The sequence below is a fragment of the Pseudochaenichthys georgianus genome, chromosome 10 (assembly GCF_902827115.2).
Source record: "Pseudochaenichthys georgianus chromosome 10, fPseGeo1.2, whole genome shotgun sequence".
Classification (NCBI taxonomy): Eukaryota; Metazoa; Chordata; class Actinopteri; order Perciformes; family Channichthyidae; genus Pseudochaenichthys; species Pseudochaenichthys georgianus.
Genome location: NC_047512.1, coordinates 30,160,270 through 30,175,678, shown reverse-complemented (window position 1 = coordinate 30,175,678; position 15,409 = coordinate 30,160,270). Strand labels below are relative to the sequence as shown.

The 15,409-nt window shown below is 40.3% G+C and overlaps 1 protein-coding gene across 1 annotated transcript in view; it reads right to left on the bottom strand.

Moving 5' to 3' along the window:
• Positions 1–4,411: 4,411 nt before the first annotated feature.
• Positions 4,412–15,409, bottom strand: part of stag2b (STAG2 cohesin complex component b) — a 31,113-nt gene continuing 20,115 nt past the window's right edge. Inside the window, exons 30-34 of the mRNA XM_034092518.2 lie at positions 12,579–12,795; positions 10,161–10,268; positions 9,869–9,995; positions 7,947–8,024; positions 4,412–6,246 (exon numbers count right to left, since the gene is read on the bottom strand). Of these exons, the coding sequence (XP_033948409.1) occupies positions 6,223–6,246; positions 7,947–8,024; positions 9,869–9,995; positions 10,161–10,268; positions 12,579–12,795 (554 nt within the window). The 3' untranslated portion in view covers positions 4,412–6,222. The remainder of the gene's footprint in view (positions 6,247–7,946; positions 8,025–9,868; positions 9,996–10,160; positions 10,269–12,578; positions 12,796–15,409) is intronic.

The window sequence follows — 15,409 nt, the reverse complement described above, 5'->3', positions numbered from 1 at the left end:
CCTTTAGCTGTTCTGCCCGTGTGTCAATACGGGGAACACCGACAGAACGAGGACAGTAGTTCCCATGCCGCTCTATTCATAGCTTTCCACAGGAATCTCTGACCTGTTCTGTCTCGTGAAACCGGCTCCTCATAATGAACGCCATTGATACCTTTTTTCATTTCACATTCACCTCGACATCTCCGTTACGGCCCACAGAGCGTCAACCTCTTAATGCAGGAGAGATTCTTTTCCCGTTTATTTGGATACCAGACATCTTTATTGGGTGCTTGGCGTATTGCAAGCCGTTTACATTTTTTATTTCATTTTCTTGATGTCAGATAGCAGTCTCTACCAGACAGTTGGCTCCAACACTAACCCTAGTTGGACAGTTGGTTAAACAAGCTTGTTATTCCGTCTCGGTCGTTGAACAAAAACTGGTACTAGTCGATCTTTTTCAGCAACCACTTTTGTCAAGCTAAATACGCCTTACTGGTGACGACAGGCGCAGCTTGGCACCAAAGTCCAAACGCACCCACCAGTTTCAAAGTCTTAAAAATTAGCTAGAGTTGCTAACTTCTTAACTTGTGAAATATGGATTCAGCTCCCTGCTGAAAAAACCAGCATAGACCAGCTTAAGATGGTTACTGGTTTTTACTGTGTTCGGCTGGTTTAGTTGGTGTACCAGGCTGGACAAGCTGGCCAGGCTGTTCTTGCTGGTTCAAGACCAGCCTGGTCAGCTAAACCAGCATAGCCCAGCATGGATGTCATGCTGGTCTATGCTGGTTTTAGCTGGTCTATGCTGGTCTACCAGCAGTCTTGCTGGCGAAACTGAAACAGACAGACAGAGAGGGCGGGACACGGGGGAACGGCGAGACGGCAGTGGTTGAAACAAAGCAGTATTGTTTTGACCGCCCGCCCACACAGCGGCGTTGGAAGCTTCTTCCAACGCTTCTGCCAATTCATGTAAACGGCAATTTATCGAGCTCAGAAAAGTTATCGAGTCAATTTTTATTTATAGTACGATAAGTCAATTTATCGATTATCGCGACAGGCCTAGCGCTGATATAGTTTATATAATATGCGGTTGAATTTAAAATTAAATGATTTCCGGTGCAGAGCCAAACACTCAAGTTATAAAGTACATACTGGTGTTAATAAAATATAGCGTATATCCCTCAATTTATCGACAATAAGAATGACGATACATACTTCCGGGTGTAAAGTAATATATCTATCATACTGTAGATCCACATCCACTGGAGGTAGATTCTGAAAGTAAAATATACACTTCTCACTAGAAATGTAATCATAAAGCATTATTATCGCCAAACTATCCTACAATTTAGGATTTTCCACTGAAAAAAGTGTTGGATTCAATATTCAAAGGTCTTATCATATGCACAGCAGCTACAGTGTAGAAATGTCAATGAAATTCTTCTGACCTGAGCTCCTCCAACAATTCAACATATATAATAAAATACAAAAATACAAAATAAAAAGTAGTGCAAAAAGTTTATATACATGTAATATAATATGATATTTACAATGACAGAATATGAAATTAGATAATGTAAATTAAGATAATAGACCTAATCACAGTGAATGTTCAAAGCAAAACAAAATGTCCTTTCTCTTTTCAAGAGTGCTTCAGAGGATGGTTGAATTCACAAAACGTGGAGAAGACCGAGAGGGAGAAGTTACTACATTTCACAAAAAATACCGTTGTGAAAAACGGAAAGAAACAATTGAAGGAAACTGCTTAAAAATATGAAGTAATGGGTGTTTTGAAAATGTTTTCAAATTTGTGTTAATGTTCATTGTGTGTTATAAATTATTTTCCTGCTTCTAATCATTTGATGTATGAGTATTTATTTACAGACACTCTATACATTCTGGTACCTTTCTGGTAAGGTAGGTGCTCTGATCTGAAATGATAGATGTTCATTGAGCTACTGCAATTGGGTGAGAGTGTTTCATCATCATATATGACCAGCTTAACCATCAAGTAATCCCAGTTAAAGTTATACTCAAGATCATACCAGTCTGACCAGCAAATGGTGACCACCAGCTTTTACCAGCTAACCCGACCAGCAAATGGTGACCAGCTAGACCACTGCGACCAAACCAGCTATCCTGACCAGCTAAAGTGTCCAAAACCCCTCTTAACCAGCCAACTAATCCAGCCTAATATTGACAGACCAGCCTTGTTGGTCTAAGCTGGTTTTTTCAGCAGGGATAGTCAACTCGTGGCCTACATTTTGCTAAACTAGTGCTGTTGAAAGACACATTGCACTGTGACAAGTGAACATTTCGCCTTAACTAGTTAAATATTTGAGCAGTGTGTATAAATAGTTAACTAGTAAAGTCAGAAGTGAGCATTTTGGCTTACACATCGAGGCTACAGAACATTGCCTTCTGATATCAAGAATATGGAATAAATACTCTTACAGCTTGCTCCTACAGCCATATTGTTGGAGTTGGCACAGAAATGTCAGGCATGGGGTTTACTGCACCATGAGACACTGCTAGAAAATGAGTCTGGACATTTGAGCGTCAGTGGCCTGGAATTCTTACTGTTTGCGTGCCTCTGTTGGCCTAATCTGAGGCAGGTCCTGCTAGAAGATTTTCCAGGGTCAGCTGCCTCCAAACTGAGATTACCACCAATGCTCATGTACGATTAATCCGTGGAATTAAAATTCTGTGTTTATCTTCTTTCAGAGTACTGTAAAAAAAAAAGTCTAGCCTTCCATGTGCTGCAGCTCTGAGAGTTAGAATCAATTAAATGAAAGAGCGGTTGTGATGAATATAGATTCCATGAAGTATTTGTCAGATCTTGTTAGTTTCCCCAGTGATATCTGCACATGCGTGTGTGGATCATGAGTCCCAGACCCTCCTTGACCCTCTTTGAGGTCTCAACAGCAGCTCAACTGATAGGGCCTGTGGAGGCCCTTGGGTTATCAGGAGTAAATATAAGCCAGGAGCCCTGTGGCTCTGATTTAAACTGAGCAGCCCTGACCCCAGAAACACAAGTTCACCTAACTCAGAGCTAGAAGATACACTGCTGTCGGAACAAGGGATGCACAAAGATATCTGCATGTCATCGGTCGAAAGAGGCTTCAAATTAAATTTGGACCAGACCAAAATAAACATTTCTGCTAACACGGACGACTGATTCAATTATGCGCATGTGAAACGAGCCTAAGCAGGTAAACAAGTAAGAAAACATCTATGCAGTGGTTCATTTTCCTCCAGAAAATATTCTGACTTAAAGGGTGCAGGCTTCTCAGCTTTGCTTTTCGGAATTAAAAAAGAGAGCCACATAAGAACTGAAGCTGCTTATTTTTTAGCACTTTGGCAAAATGCATTAAAGGGTAGTAGTAGTTCAAATGAAATGCAGGCAGATTTTGCCTAGTTTTAACTTTGTTCTACAAAGCCAAATAATGGGCTCCAATTCATTCACTTTACATTGAGTTTAAGCCACAATCTGTAAAGCACATGTTCTCATTTGGTGTCAGCATAATGATGTTAATTCCACTAAAAGAGGGGCCTGGTGTTAGGTGGAAGAACATATGCATGTATCAATATTGGCCAAAAATGTATGTAGTCAAAATCAAATATGGTGCATTCCAAAGTGAGAAGAAATCATACTTAAGAGAGAAAAGTAGACATACAAGTAAAGAAGCGTGAGATTTGGACATAAAGAAGGTCCTCATAAAACAGGTTTGATGACAACTGCTTTACGCTAAATCAAAAATGTCTATTTGGTGTCTTTCTTTACAAACACCTCCAACAGCCATGTTACAAACAAATCTGACAGCTCACGAGACAATTGCAGAGGTAAGAGCTTTCCTTATATTATTATAATATTGGACATGTGACGGGCAGACTGACGCAGTGATAGATGGACCTCTTCACGTATCACACATATGGAGTTGAATGGGTCGCGCTGTAATAGGCCCGCATTGATCTGAGCCCCTCTTTATTAATCATGCACTTAACACAGAAGTCTCGGTTGCTTTCATCCTTTCTCCTGCTACCTTGTGTCCTCACTTTTATCATTACAGCAACTCTGTTTCTGCAGAACAAGACATTACCCTCGCTGCAATGGGCCTCCTTTGATAGTCGACACAAATGTAAAAGGCTGTCATATGCACTGAGATGTGTGCGTTGGAGAAGCAGAGTGCCTGATCATTAATATTCATAACCTTTTCTGCAAAGAGAAAAAAAATACATGCATTACACAAAGTGACACCACTTATAGCACTGACACTGGAGTTCAGATGTAGGCATAGGTCTATACTGCCCCCTTGTGATGAAAAGTGAAATGCCACCCGAAATACATATTATGCAAAAAATAACGACATGTGGAACCTGGATTACTCCCAGAATAAGTGTTCAATGTGGCCAAAAGTCAAAAGTACCGCAGATGTAATGTGTTGATTTTTATTCAAAAGTTACTGTCTCCAGACAAGTACAAATCAGAAACAGAGTGACTGAAAGAGGATGGGATAATAGACAACAACTTAGAGTGTAGGCAAGAGTGCAGAAAAAAACGAAAGAAAAAAAAACCCGGAAATGGCCAAAAAGGAAGGGAAAAAAAATTAAATTTTGTATATATACACACATGATCTAATAAGAATTTATACCAATGTAGTGGTAAGTAACAAACAATAAACAGTACTTTTTCCTTAAAAGAATTTTCTTTTTTACTTACATAAAATAATTAGGCAAAACACATAATAGTCTGTTCATCTACTTTATCACATTACACCTGACCGCCTCATGTTTCGTGTCCTAAGAAGCCAATTATCCACCTTTAAACACGACCGATCCTCTGACATGGAAGATTACTGTGAGAGAAGGTGACCTTCACAAGCATGTTTAAGGCTTAAGCATGGAATGACTACAAAATAAAAACCTCAGTAGACAAAACATTTCATTAAAACTTGTGTGACAAATATATGTCAAAATCTAAGCTTTGTCTAGCTGCCACAGCGCTGCTGAATAACTCTCCTCTTCAGTATTGTCTTAATGACTACCTTTGAAATCATTTAAGTGTTTTGTGACAGGACCGTTTAATGTTGAGAAAAACCGTAACTCTGAATTTCACAAGTCTTATCATTAGTTTTATCCAAACTAATTTACATGTAGGAAAAAAGGTAGAAACCCCCGAAGACATTATCAAGACAAAAAAAAGAAAAAACATAAAAATACAAATTTAAAAATCTTCCTTGACGCATGGCTTCACATGCTTTCATTTTTTTTCCTTTTTTTTTTTAGTTTTACTTACATTTCTCAAACTTTGTGATTGAAGGTTAAAAATAAGAAAAACCAAAAGCACATATATAAAATCAGCACCGATTCATATATAACTTTTATTTAAAATGTAGAGATACCCATTTCAACATTATGCTGCTGGATTTTAAAGAGAAGAAACAAAAAAAAGATGTGTATTTCTTTGAGTGAGCTGCTATCTGCCAGAGCCCACACAGTGGCACTACTGGGAGAGAAATCTGCTCTTTGTTTGGGGGGGGGGGGGGGGGCACATTTCTCTAGTAGATGCAGGGTTACGGAGTGGTCCAAATCTTGGGGTAAGCTCTGGGACTTACTGCTTAACAGTGTGGGGAATCTTCACAGCATAAGGGGACTGATTCTACGTGACACCGCACCGCCTTAACCACCAGTGGTTACAGGACCGAGAAGAGGCCCAACAACAAGGACGTGATGGAGGGAGGAGCACAGACACATAAAGACCTCCATCCACCTGGCTAACACAGTACGAGCAAGCTACTACAGTCTGCTTATAAATTACTACTTCACACCTGGTAACTTACTACAATTGTAAAAAGGGTTAGACATGAACAAAAAAAGTATCTTAAGTTAAAAACACCAATTCAACCCCGTTTTTAAAAAAAAAAGGAAAGGAGAAAAAAAAAAAAAGCTATTATGTATTTTTCTTCAGACACGTCTCATTTCTAAATAGGTTTGGAAGTGGCCTGTCACACTATCTCTGAACAGGAAGAGCTTACCCAAGATTATAAAAGTAAATATTTGAAACAATGTCCTCTCTGAGCAAGCAACACTGAGTGTGGGTTGTCGTTGGTCCACGTGGAGTACAAGCCTGATTTCTTTTTTTGGATTTTTCTTACAGAAAACACTTTTGTTTTCACATCTAAAATTCTCTTTAAATACAAAGCGCCTCTTCTGTTATCCCAGCGTCAAAATCATCTGGAGATTAGCTTAAAACATGGACACCCCGAGGACCTAGAGGAGAGGGGGAAGCATTAACAACCAGTTCAAGTCAAAGACATTTAAGAAATCAGTAGGCACAAGACATGTAGGTACTAAGAATTTACTACTTTTCGACAAAGTATGCAAATTAATGAAATGTAGGAGTTGCATTTGGCATGTTTTATATAACAGAAGTAAATGAGTTTCACAACTTTAAAAATAGGAATACTTTGGTCGTACTTAGTATAAACCAAACTGGTTGGGTCATCTAATTTTTTATTTTTTTTTTAAATGTCAAAGATTCAACGAAACAAATGTGATTCTTGAAGCCAGCCACTAACATAAAGTAAGTGTATGTTTTTAATGTTGTCGATATCACAATGCACAGAGTCAAATGACTTTCTGGGTGTTTCTCAGTCTCGAGTAAAGAGCACCGAGTGCCGCCAAAGTACTGTTCCAATGTCCAGCATACTTGGAATTCTACCGAGCCCGGCGTACTTTGTTAGGAGAAATTTCGAGGCTGCACATGTGTAGATTCCGGTCTTAAAATCCCCACAATGCTTTGCGCACGGACCAATGTCCCCTGAAATGTGGCTGAAAATGTAAGGCGGGGCCTCATGTGACGCACACCTGCACACTTGCTCGCCCGTTTCATTCTTCGTTTTCCGAATGCCAGGAAGGATTCTTCCCTCGCTTCTGAAGCAAGATGCTCGGCAGACATGTGCTACCAAGCAAGCATACTCGAGATTGAGAAACACCCTCCGGCTTCCTATAGTTTGCTCACGCATTAGATTCATACATTTAAACTGATGTTTCTTTATCAATTATGCCATACATTTGAATAAGCTAGTGTTTGTTTTATTTGGCATGTTAAGACTGAACATTATTCCATTTATTATGTTTTGTACACATCTTAGCTAGACAAAAAAAAAAACGGGCCGATTCAGATTCTTCCAAGCCCAGCAATGAAGCACATTGTGATCGCACAGCCTGATCATTTGTCAAATCTTTTAGAATTCAAATTCAGGGAAAAAAGGATCTAAGACAGAGTTCTTGTGAGCAGGTTGTGTGCAGCGCTGAAAGCAGCTAAGTGTTCTGCGTGTTGGTTCCTCTCAGAAAAAGCATAATAGAACCAGACGGCTTGGTGTTTGGTGAAAAGAAAACAGTTTTTCTGCTGCGATTATGAAATAACTCAAAAGTTGACATAAAACAGACACATTTTCTAAGTGCTAGAGCGAGGCAGAGTGGGAGCGTTTCAGTGTGAGAACGAGCGCAGAGGCTTCCTGAGGCTGGAACAGGAATCCAATGCCTGCAGTGCATTCTGAATTAAATGAAAAATGGGCGTGTTTACACAGGCTAAATGTTGGCTTTCCAACCAATGAGATGTTGTGTTTGGCGGTGGAGCGTGCAGGCTGGTCAGCGGGACTTGTCTAAATGTTTTGCACCGCCTCATTCAGCACCACCAAACACAACGTGCCCTGAAGTGGTCTGTGTAATGGGACGTCTCCATTTCCTCACATACAGTTGAAGTTATTTTAGTGCGATGAGTTGTCTCTTACTATTCCTCACAAGCTCCTCCAGCTGGCCGTTACACAAGCACGCTGTTTATGTTTGTAGCACTATATAGTGCTACAAACATAAACATATACATATATATATATATATATATATATATATATACACACAGACATATTTATAACTGTGACCTAAGATAGAGAGAAGATGCAACCTACCGATTCATCCATGATAGAGGCAGGGTCAAAGTAGTCCGGCTTGAGCTCGGATCTTTCACGGCGGTTCTTCGAAGGCGGCTGGAAGAGAGAAAATGTGTTTAGAGTAGAGCTGGGAAATGAATACCATATCGATATGGTGATATGAGACGAGATATGGTCTAAGATTTGAGATTGTAATTGCAGAATTGTCGTCTTTGTCTTGTTTTAAAAAAGGTGAAACAGTAACAGTGAAATGATGTGTTTTATTATTGGCCTTTACAGACAGTCATAAAATCCACATTACTGATGATATTTGATTAAGAGTCAAAGGTCAACCATCAAATATTGCAATACCTTTTGAGCCATTTGATAGAAAATATCGTAATGTATGATATTAGTCATATCGCCAAGCCTTGTTTAAATATTCCACAAACTCTTCCTGCTCCATCTGCTTTAGTAGCCAGCCCAACGTTGTGATAATATGGATTTCAGCAAACCTGCTGTATTATTTAAATAAAAGAGGCTAAATCATTTCAGCAGATATTTGCAGCGTTGTCCTCATACAGCTCAATTCTGAAAGATGTGCAGCGTGAGGAGTGCAAAACCAGGGCAATTTCCTGGTTGATTCAACATGACATCTGGATTATTGAGTCAGAAAGCAGCACAAGGGAAGAATCCAAATGGACCTTTCTCTGGGATAACATTTGGTTCTCACTCATCATACATCGTGCTTTTGCGTTGTTAGGGTAAGTGGTGAAATAAATGCGTCATGTTGCGCTTACAAGTCGTCTTTTAAAACAAACAGACACATCCTTCAACAGCCAACAATTCCCTTTGATGATCTCCTGTCTTTTTTGCTCATTTTGATGTTACATGCTAATATCAACACAAGCTGCTTGTTATGGATTTTTGCATGGAAAACAAATCAGTGTTTTCTAAGAATAGCTGCCATGTAGGCAGAGAATGCAAACAAAACAAGTAACCAAGTGTAATTCAATCAGAATATATTCTGGGCTGAGCCATGGCAAAGCTAACGTAGTTAGCTGAGTGCTAATAAAAATCAAGCTGAATGGAAAAACTGAGGGAGACACATTCTGGAAACTATGTGGCCATAAAACAAAAGATCTTGATCGGTGGTCTTCGAGTTCAACATTCAACAGAAAATGATAAACAAGAAACGATGAGACGTCAAATCTCATGGAATGAATGTGTTTCCCTGGGCGATCCGAACCACACGGCTTTCTAACGGCAGTTAAAGTTTCTTGTGTGTCTCCACATGAGGTCTTTGGCCGGCCACTTGTGAGCTGGCGCCAGCTTCAGGATAGCATGCCATCCACTAACGAGGCTTTCTGGGACTTTGAGATCTTTGAGGTTTCGAAAACGATTATCTTCAGCATATCTCAGAATTGAAATCAGATTTAAACTGTTTCTGGCTGTTTGAAAATATATCTAGTATTGCGACTGCAAAAATAATCAGACCGTGATGATTCTCCAGATGCAACATCTGGCCTTAATGTCCGGGGACCAGATGTTACATTTGTAGCAATAACAGCAGCTAATGTTGCCTCCTAATGGCCGTTTGACTAAGTGTCTGAAGAATACTTTCCTGTTTGTTGAATCTGATCTCCAGAGATCCAAGAAGTCAACAGGGTGTTCGTAATGAAACGCCATTTAGAAAGCGGAAACAGAATCTAAGTGCATCACTGCTGCTGTCGAGAGAGCTTTAGAACATTCGGCTTCATTTGTTTGAAGTCTCGAGCTTTACAGGGTCTGTTTTCTTTGTTATTTATTCAACATTATCATTTATGTTTGAGTGAGCTGGTACATTTGATTATACTGTCGTGTCCTTTATGTGCATCTCTTGCCTGTACTAACTAAAAGAACACCACCTTTTTATTTAGGTACGAATGAATAAACATTATTGAGTTAAATGCGCCTCTTACCAGATCAATGTCCATGGTGTCAAAGTCCATGCCTTCGTTGAGGTCATCCATGCGGCCCTCTGATGACATCATCACGTCCTCAACGATCGGCTCTTCGTCTTCCTCCATCAGCCCAGTGCCGCGACGACTGCAAAAACAAACAGGTGTTCAATTATGGAAACGTAACTTCTATGTTCACACTATGTGCAGGTGTGTGTGTGTGTGTGTGTGTGTGTGTGTGTGTGTGTGTGTGTGTGTGTGTGTGTGTGTGTGTGTGTGTGTGTGTGTGTGTGTGTGTGTGTGTGTGTCTTACATGGCATGCTGCAGATTGGTCCTGAGCTTGGCGTAGTTCATGGCTCTTTCCTGCTGCTGGCGTGCTTCTTCCTGTTGTCTCTGAGCCAGCATCCACGTCACCTGGGAACTGCACGCACACAGGTTTTTACTCCACATGTGTTTGGTAATTAAACTGGAGATACTACAATGATGCTAGACTGAAATACCTGGCCTGGCTCCTATGAAAAGTCAGGTCGGATAAATTAACTAATCAGTCACTGTCCCAGCAGGAGCAACACTTGGCAGGGTGCTGAGTACAAGCATCTTGCAGCCGTTTACCCTCAGAAATTAACTATCCTAATGAAGTTTGGCTACATATTCCAGTCCGTTGATCCCATTCGTAGAGAAGAAGTGATCAACTCAACCGTATGATGGGCCTGGCCTATACATTTATAGAAACCTCTGGTAGGAGGTATCAGGGTTCAAGGACAACACATTATTCCAGGGCAAAACAGAACATTGGGGAAAGAAAAGGGTTTCAAAGTGTAAGAAATAAAAATGTTTGTGAAAAGTTTGATGTTTTTAACAGTGGAACTGAAAGATCGATTTAAATATTCCTATTCATAAATGCACCCTGAGGACATTTGGAAAGAGTGAACACTTGTCATGAATCTGAACTTTTATAAGTCCAAACTACTTTTATGTTTACCGGTTATTAATTTTGCAATGAAAAATATCATTTGAAAACATGTATTTTTTATTTGAATATTGTTAATTTATCAAAAGGAGAATCCAATTGTAACGGAGAACAAGTTCAGTGCTGCAAGAGTATTTAGAAAAAAACGTTTTAGTAAAACTGGTTTTGCGTGCAGGAAATAAATATTCTATAGTGAAGTAGTTTAAATACAAGTACACATTTGTATGTACAGTTGAGGCCTACATTATTAGCCCCCCAGGAGTTATGGAACATTTTCCTAAAATTCTTCCAGCATTGATAAAACTTGATAATCAAACATTAACCAGTGCTATTTAGTAGCTTTTGGTACATAAAATACATTTTTAGACTTGCTTTATATCAAATATACTGAAAAATGGGTTGGTCAAAAATATTAGCCCCCCATGTGAATCTTTGCTTTCAAACCACACCTAATCAACCAATCAGCTTTCAAGCCACACCTGAGCATTCAATCAGCATAAAAGGACTCTAATACCTTATTGAGAGGGTCTATACTACCATGCCAAAGACAAAGGAAATCAGTTTTGAGCTGAAGAAGATAATGGAGGCTCATGATAAGGGGGAAGGCTATACTGCTATTTCCAAGCGCTTCACAGTGTCTAGAACAAATTCTGTAAGAAACAAACCTAGGCGTGGTCGAAAGCGCAAGATTTCAAGAACTCTGGAGAGGGAGATGTCAGCAAGAATCCCCGGACATCTGCCAAGATGATTGTTGCTGACCTGGCCTCTTCTGGAGTTGATGTTTCAAGGAACACAGTGGTGAGGGCTCTTCAACGTGGTGGGCTACAGGGCCATCGTCCCAGAAGAACCCCTTTACTCAAAGAGTGGCACATCAGAGCCAGACTGAGGTTTGCCCGGGAACATTTGAAAGGTAAAGATGAGTTTTGTAAGTTTGGTCTGATGAGACTAAACTGGAACTGTTTGGGCACATGGATGTTGCTTGTGTTTGGCGAAGAAAGGGAGAGGCCTTCAACCCTAAGAACACATCATGCTGTGGGGCTGTGTTGCAGCCTCAGGCACAGGGAGCCTTGTTCGGGTGCAAGGCATCATGAAAAATTTAAATTATGTTGACATTTTGAGGGATAATATGAAAAAAATCTGCTCTTAGGTCGTCGCTGGGTCTTCCAACAAGACAATGACCCAAAGCACACATCAAAATTGATCCAACAGTTCCTAAAGGACACCAAAACCAAGGTGCTGGAATGGCCCACACATAGCCCAGATCTGAATCCTATTGAGAATCTGGCGGGTGCTCAAAGTGAATGTCCATGCTCGGAAACCAATTTGGACCAGCTGGAACAATTTGCAATGGAAGAATGGGCCAAAATCCCTCAAGAGACCTGTGCCAACCTAGTAAAGAACTACTCTAAGAGGTTGTTGTCAGTTGTGGCTCAGAAAGGGTACACTATTGACTATTAATGGCCTGGGGCTAATATTTTTTGACCAACCCATTTTTCACTATATTTGATATAAAGCAAGCCTAAGAACTTATTTTATTTTCCAAAATATACCAAAAGCTACTAAATAGCACTGGTTAATGTTTGATTATATCAAGTTTTATCAATGCTGGAAACATTGGGAAGAATTTTAGGAAAATATTCCATAACTCCTGGGGGGCTAATAATGTAGGCCTCAACTGTAACTTAGATTATTTTAATGAACCAGTACCCCCTTGTTACTGTGACATCACCCCTCGGGAATGCGGCGCTGACAAACACTCACTTGTAGTCCAGGGGGGTTTGGTGCTGCGGCGTCTGTTGATGGTGCTGCGGTAGTTGATGGGGCTGCGGCTGGTCCTGGGGGAGAGGGTACACTCCCATGAAGCTGTCATCACGCCCCCTCTTAGGGTCTCGCATGGCAGTGGAAGTGAGGTGGGGGGACGGCAACATGATGGGGGTCTGCATGCTCTGCTGCCACGGCTCACTGCTGCTGGTCTCCTCTGCAGGGGAAGGTCAGAGTGTGAGACAGGCTGCACAAAACTCACACTTGTTCTATTATACTGCTTTCAAAAGGCCAAGTTTGCACACAAGTTCTTTATACTGAACTTCAAATCAAAGTTAGCAAGTTAAGGATTGTTATTTAATATCGTTACACAAAGACCGGGATCTTGTGTGATACCAAGAACATGACCGTAATACTGGTGACCTGATATACTAAAGGCCCTGCTTTTCATCATTCAACAAGCATTTTGAATAATCCCCTCATGCAAACTTTCCAATAACAGTTATTTGTATTATTTTATCTCCTTATTTGAATCATTTGCTTTAGTTAGACGTAGGCAGGGGCGGACTGGCCATTGGGAATACCGGGAGTCTTCCCAAGTGGACAATTGACTAGCAGTACCGAGTTGGACCGGTCGAGTTTCCTGGGCTGATTTTTTTGTCCCGGTCCGACGTAGGCCTACATGTGGCAGTCTTGTTCTAAGCTATAGGCTATTGTTAATAATTAATGTCATGGTCTACAGATGTCTGTCTGAACTTTTGTATTCAAAGTGGGTTTAAGTTGACTTAAAAAAAAACTGATCATGAGAACATCCTCGGTCGTCAGTAAATCCTCAGCGAACACACAGACAGGAGCCGAGTCCTCTGACTCTCTCCCACCATCTGCTGTTTAATCTCCTCCGCATCAGATCGCCGGGCATCTGGGTTAATCTGGGCTCCAGCCCTGCTGCTGTAACATCACAGATGGGCTGGGCTCTAATGTATATGTTCACATGAACACCTGGGCTCTAATGTATATGTTCACATGAACACCTGGGCTCTAATGTATATGTTCACATTAAGACCTGGGCTCTAATGTATATGTTCACATGAAGACCTGGGCTCTAATGTATATGTTCACATGAAGACCTGGGCTCTAATGTATATGTTCACATGAAGACCTGGGCTCTAATGTATATGTTCACATGAAGACCTGGGCTCTAATGTATATGTTCACATGAAGACCTGGGCTCTAATGTATATGTTCACATGAAGACCTGGGCTCTAATGTATATGTTCACATGAAGACCTGGGCTCTAATGTATATGTTCACATGAAGACCTGGGCTCTAATGTATATGTTCACATGAAGACCTGGGCTCTAATGTATATGTTCACATGAAGACCTGGGCTCTAATGTATATGTTCACATGAAGACCTGGGCTCTAATGTATATGTTCACATGAAGACCTGGGCTCTAATGTATATGTTCACATGAAGACCTGGGCTCTAATGTATATGTTCACATGAAGACCTGGGCTCTAATGTATATGTTCACATGAAGACCTGGGCTCTAATGTATATGTTCACATGAAGACCTGGGCTCTAATGTATATGTTCACATGAACACCAGGGCTCTAATGTATATGTTCACATGAAGACCTGGGCTCTAATGTATATGTTCACATGAACACCTGGGCTCTAATGTATATGTTCACATGAAGACCTGGGCTCTAATGTATATGTTCACATGAACACCTGGGCTCTAATGTATATGTTCACATGAACACATGGGCTCTAATGTATATGTTCACATGAAGACCTGGGCTCTAATGTATATGTTCACATGAACACATGGGCTCTAATGTATATGTTCACATGAACACATGGGCTCTAATGTATATGTTCACATGAAGACCTGGGCTCTAATGTATATGTTCACATGAACACATGGGCTCTAATGTATATGTTCACATGAAGACCTGGGCTCTAATGTATATGTTCACATGAAGACCTGGGCTCTAATGTATATGTTCACATGAAGACCTGGGCTCTAATGTATATGTTCACATGAAGACCTGGGCTCTAATGTATATCTTCACATGAACACCTGGGCTCTAATGTATATGTTCACATGAAGACCTGGGCTCTAATGTATATGTTCACATGAACACATGGGCTCTAATGTATATGTTCACATGAACACATGGGCTCTAATGTATATGTTCACATGAAGACCTGGGCTCTAATGTATATGTTCACATGAACACATGGGCTCTAATGTATATGTTCACATGAAGACCTGGGCTCTAATGTATATGTTCACATGAAGACCTGGGCTCTAATGTATATGTTCACATGAAGACCTGGGCTCTAATGTATATGTTCACATGAAGACCTGGGCTCTAATGTATATCTTCACATGAACACCTGGGCTCTAATGTATATGTTCACATGAAGACCTGGGCTCTAATGTATATGTTCACATGAAGACCTGGGCTCTAATGTATATGTTCACATGAACACCTGGGCTCTAATGTATATGTTCACATGAAGACCAGGGCTCTAATGTATATGTTCACATGAACACCTGGGCTCTAATGTATATGTTCACATGAAGACCTGGGCTCTAATGTATATGTTCACATGAACACCTGGGCTCTAATGTATATGTTCACATGAACACCTGGGCTCTAATGTATATGTTCACATGAAGACCTGGGCTCTAATGTATATGGTTCACCTTTTTATTGGATAGTTTACTTTAATGTGTTATGTTTGTTTATTTTACTTAACTTTATTATTGCATATTTGATTAAACTTTTTATTTTTTATTAATATTAGTTTTTTTTTT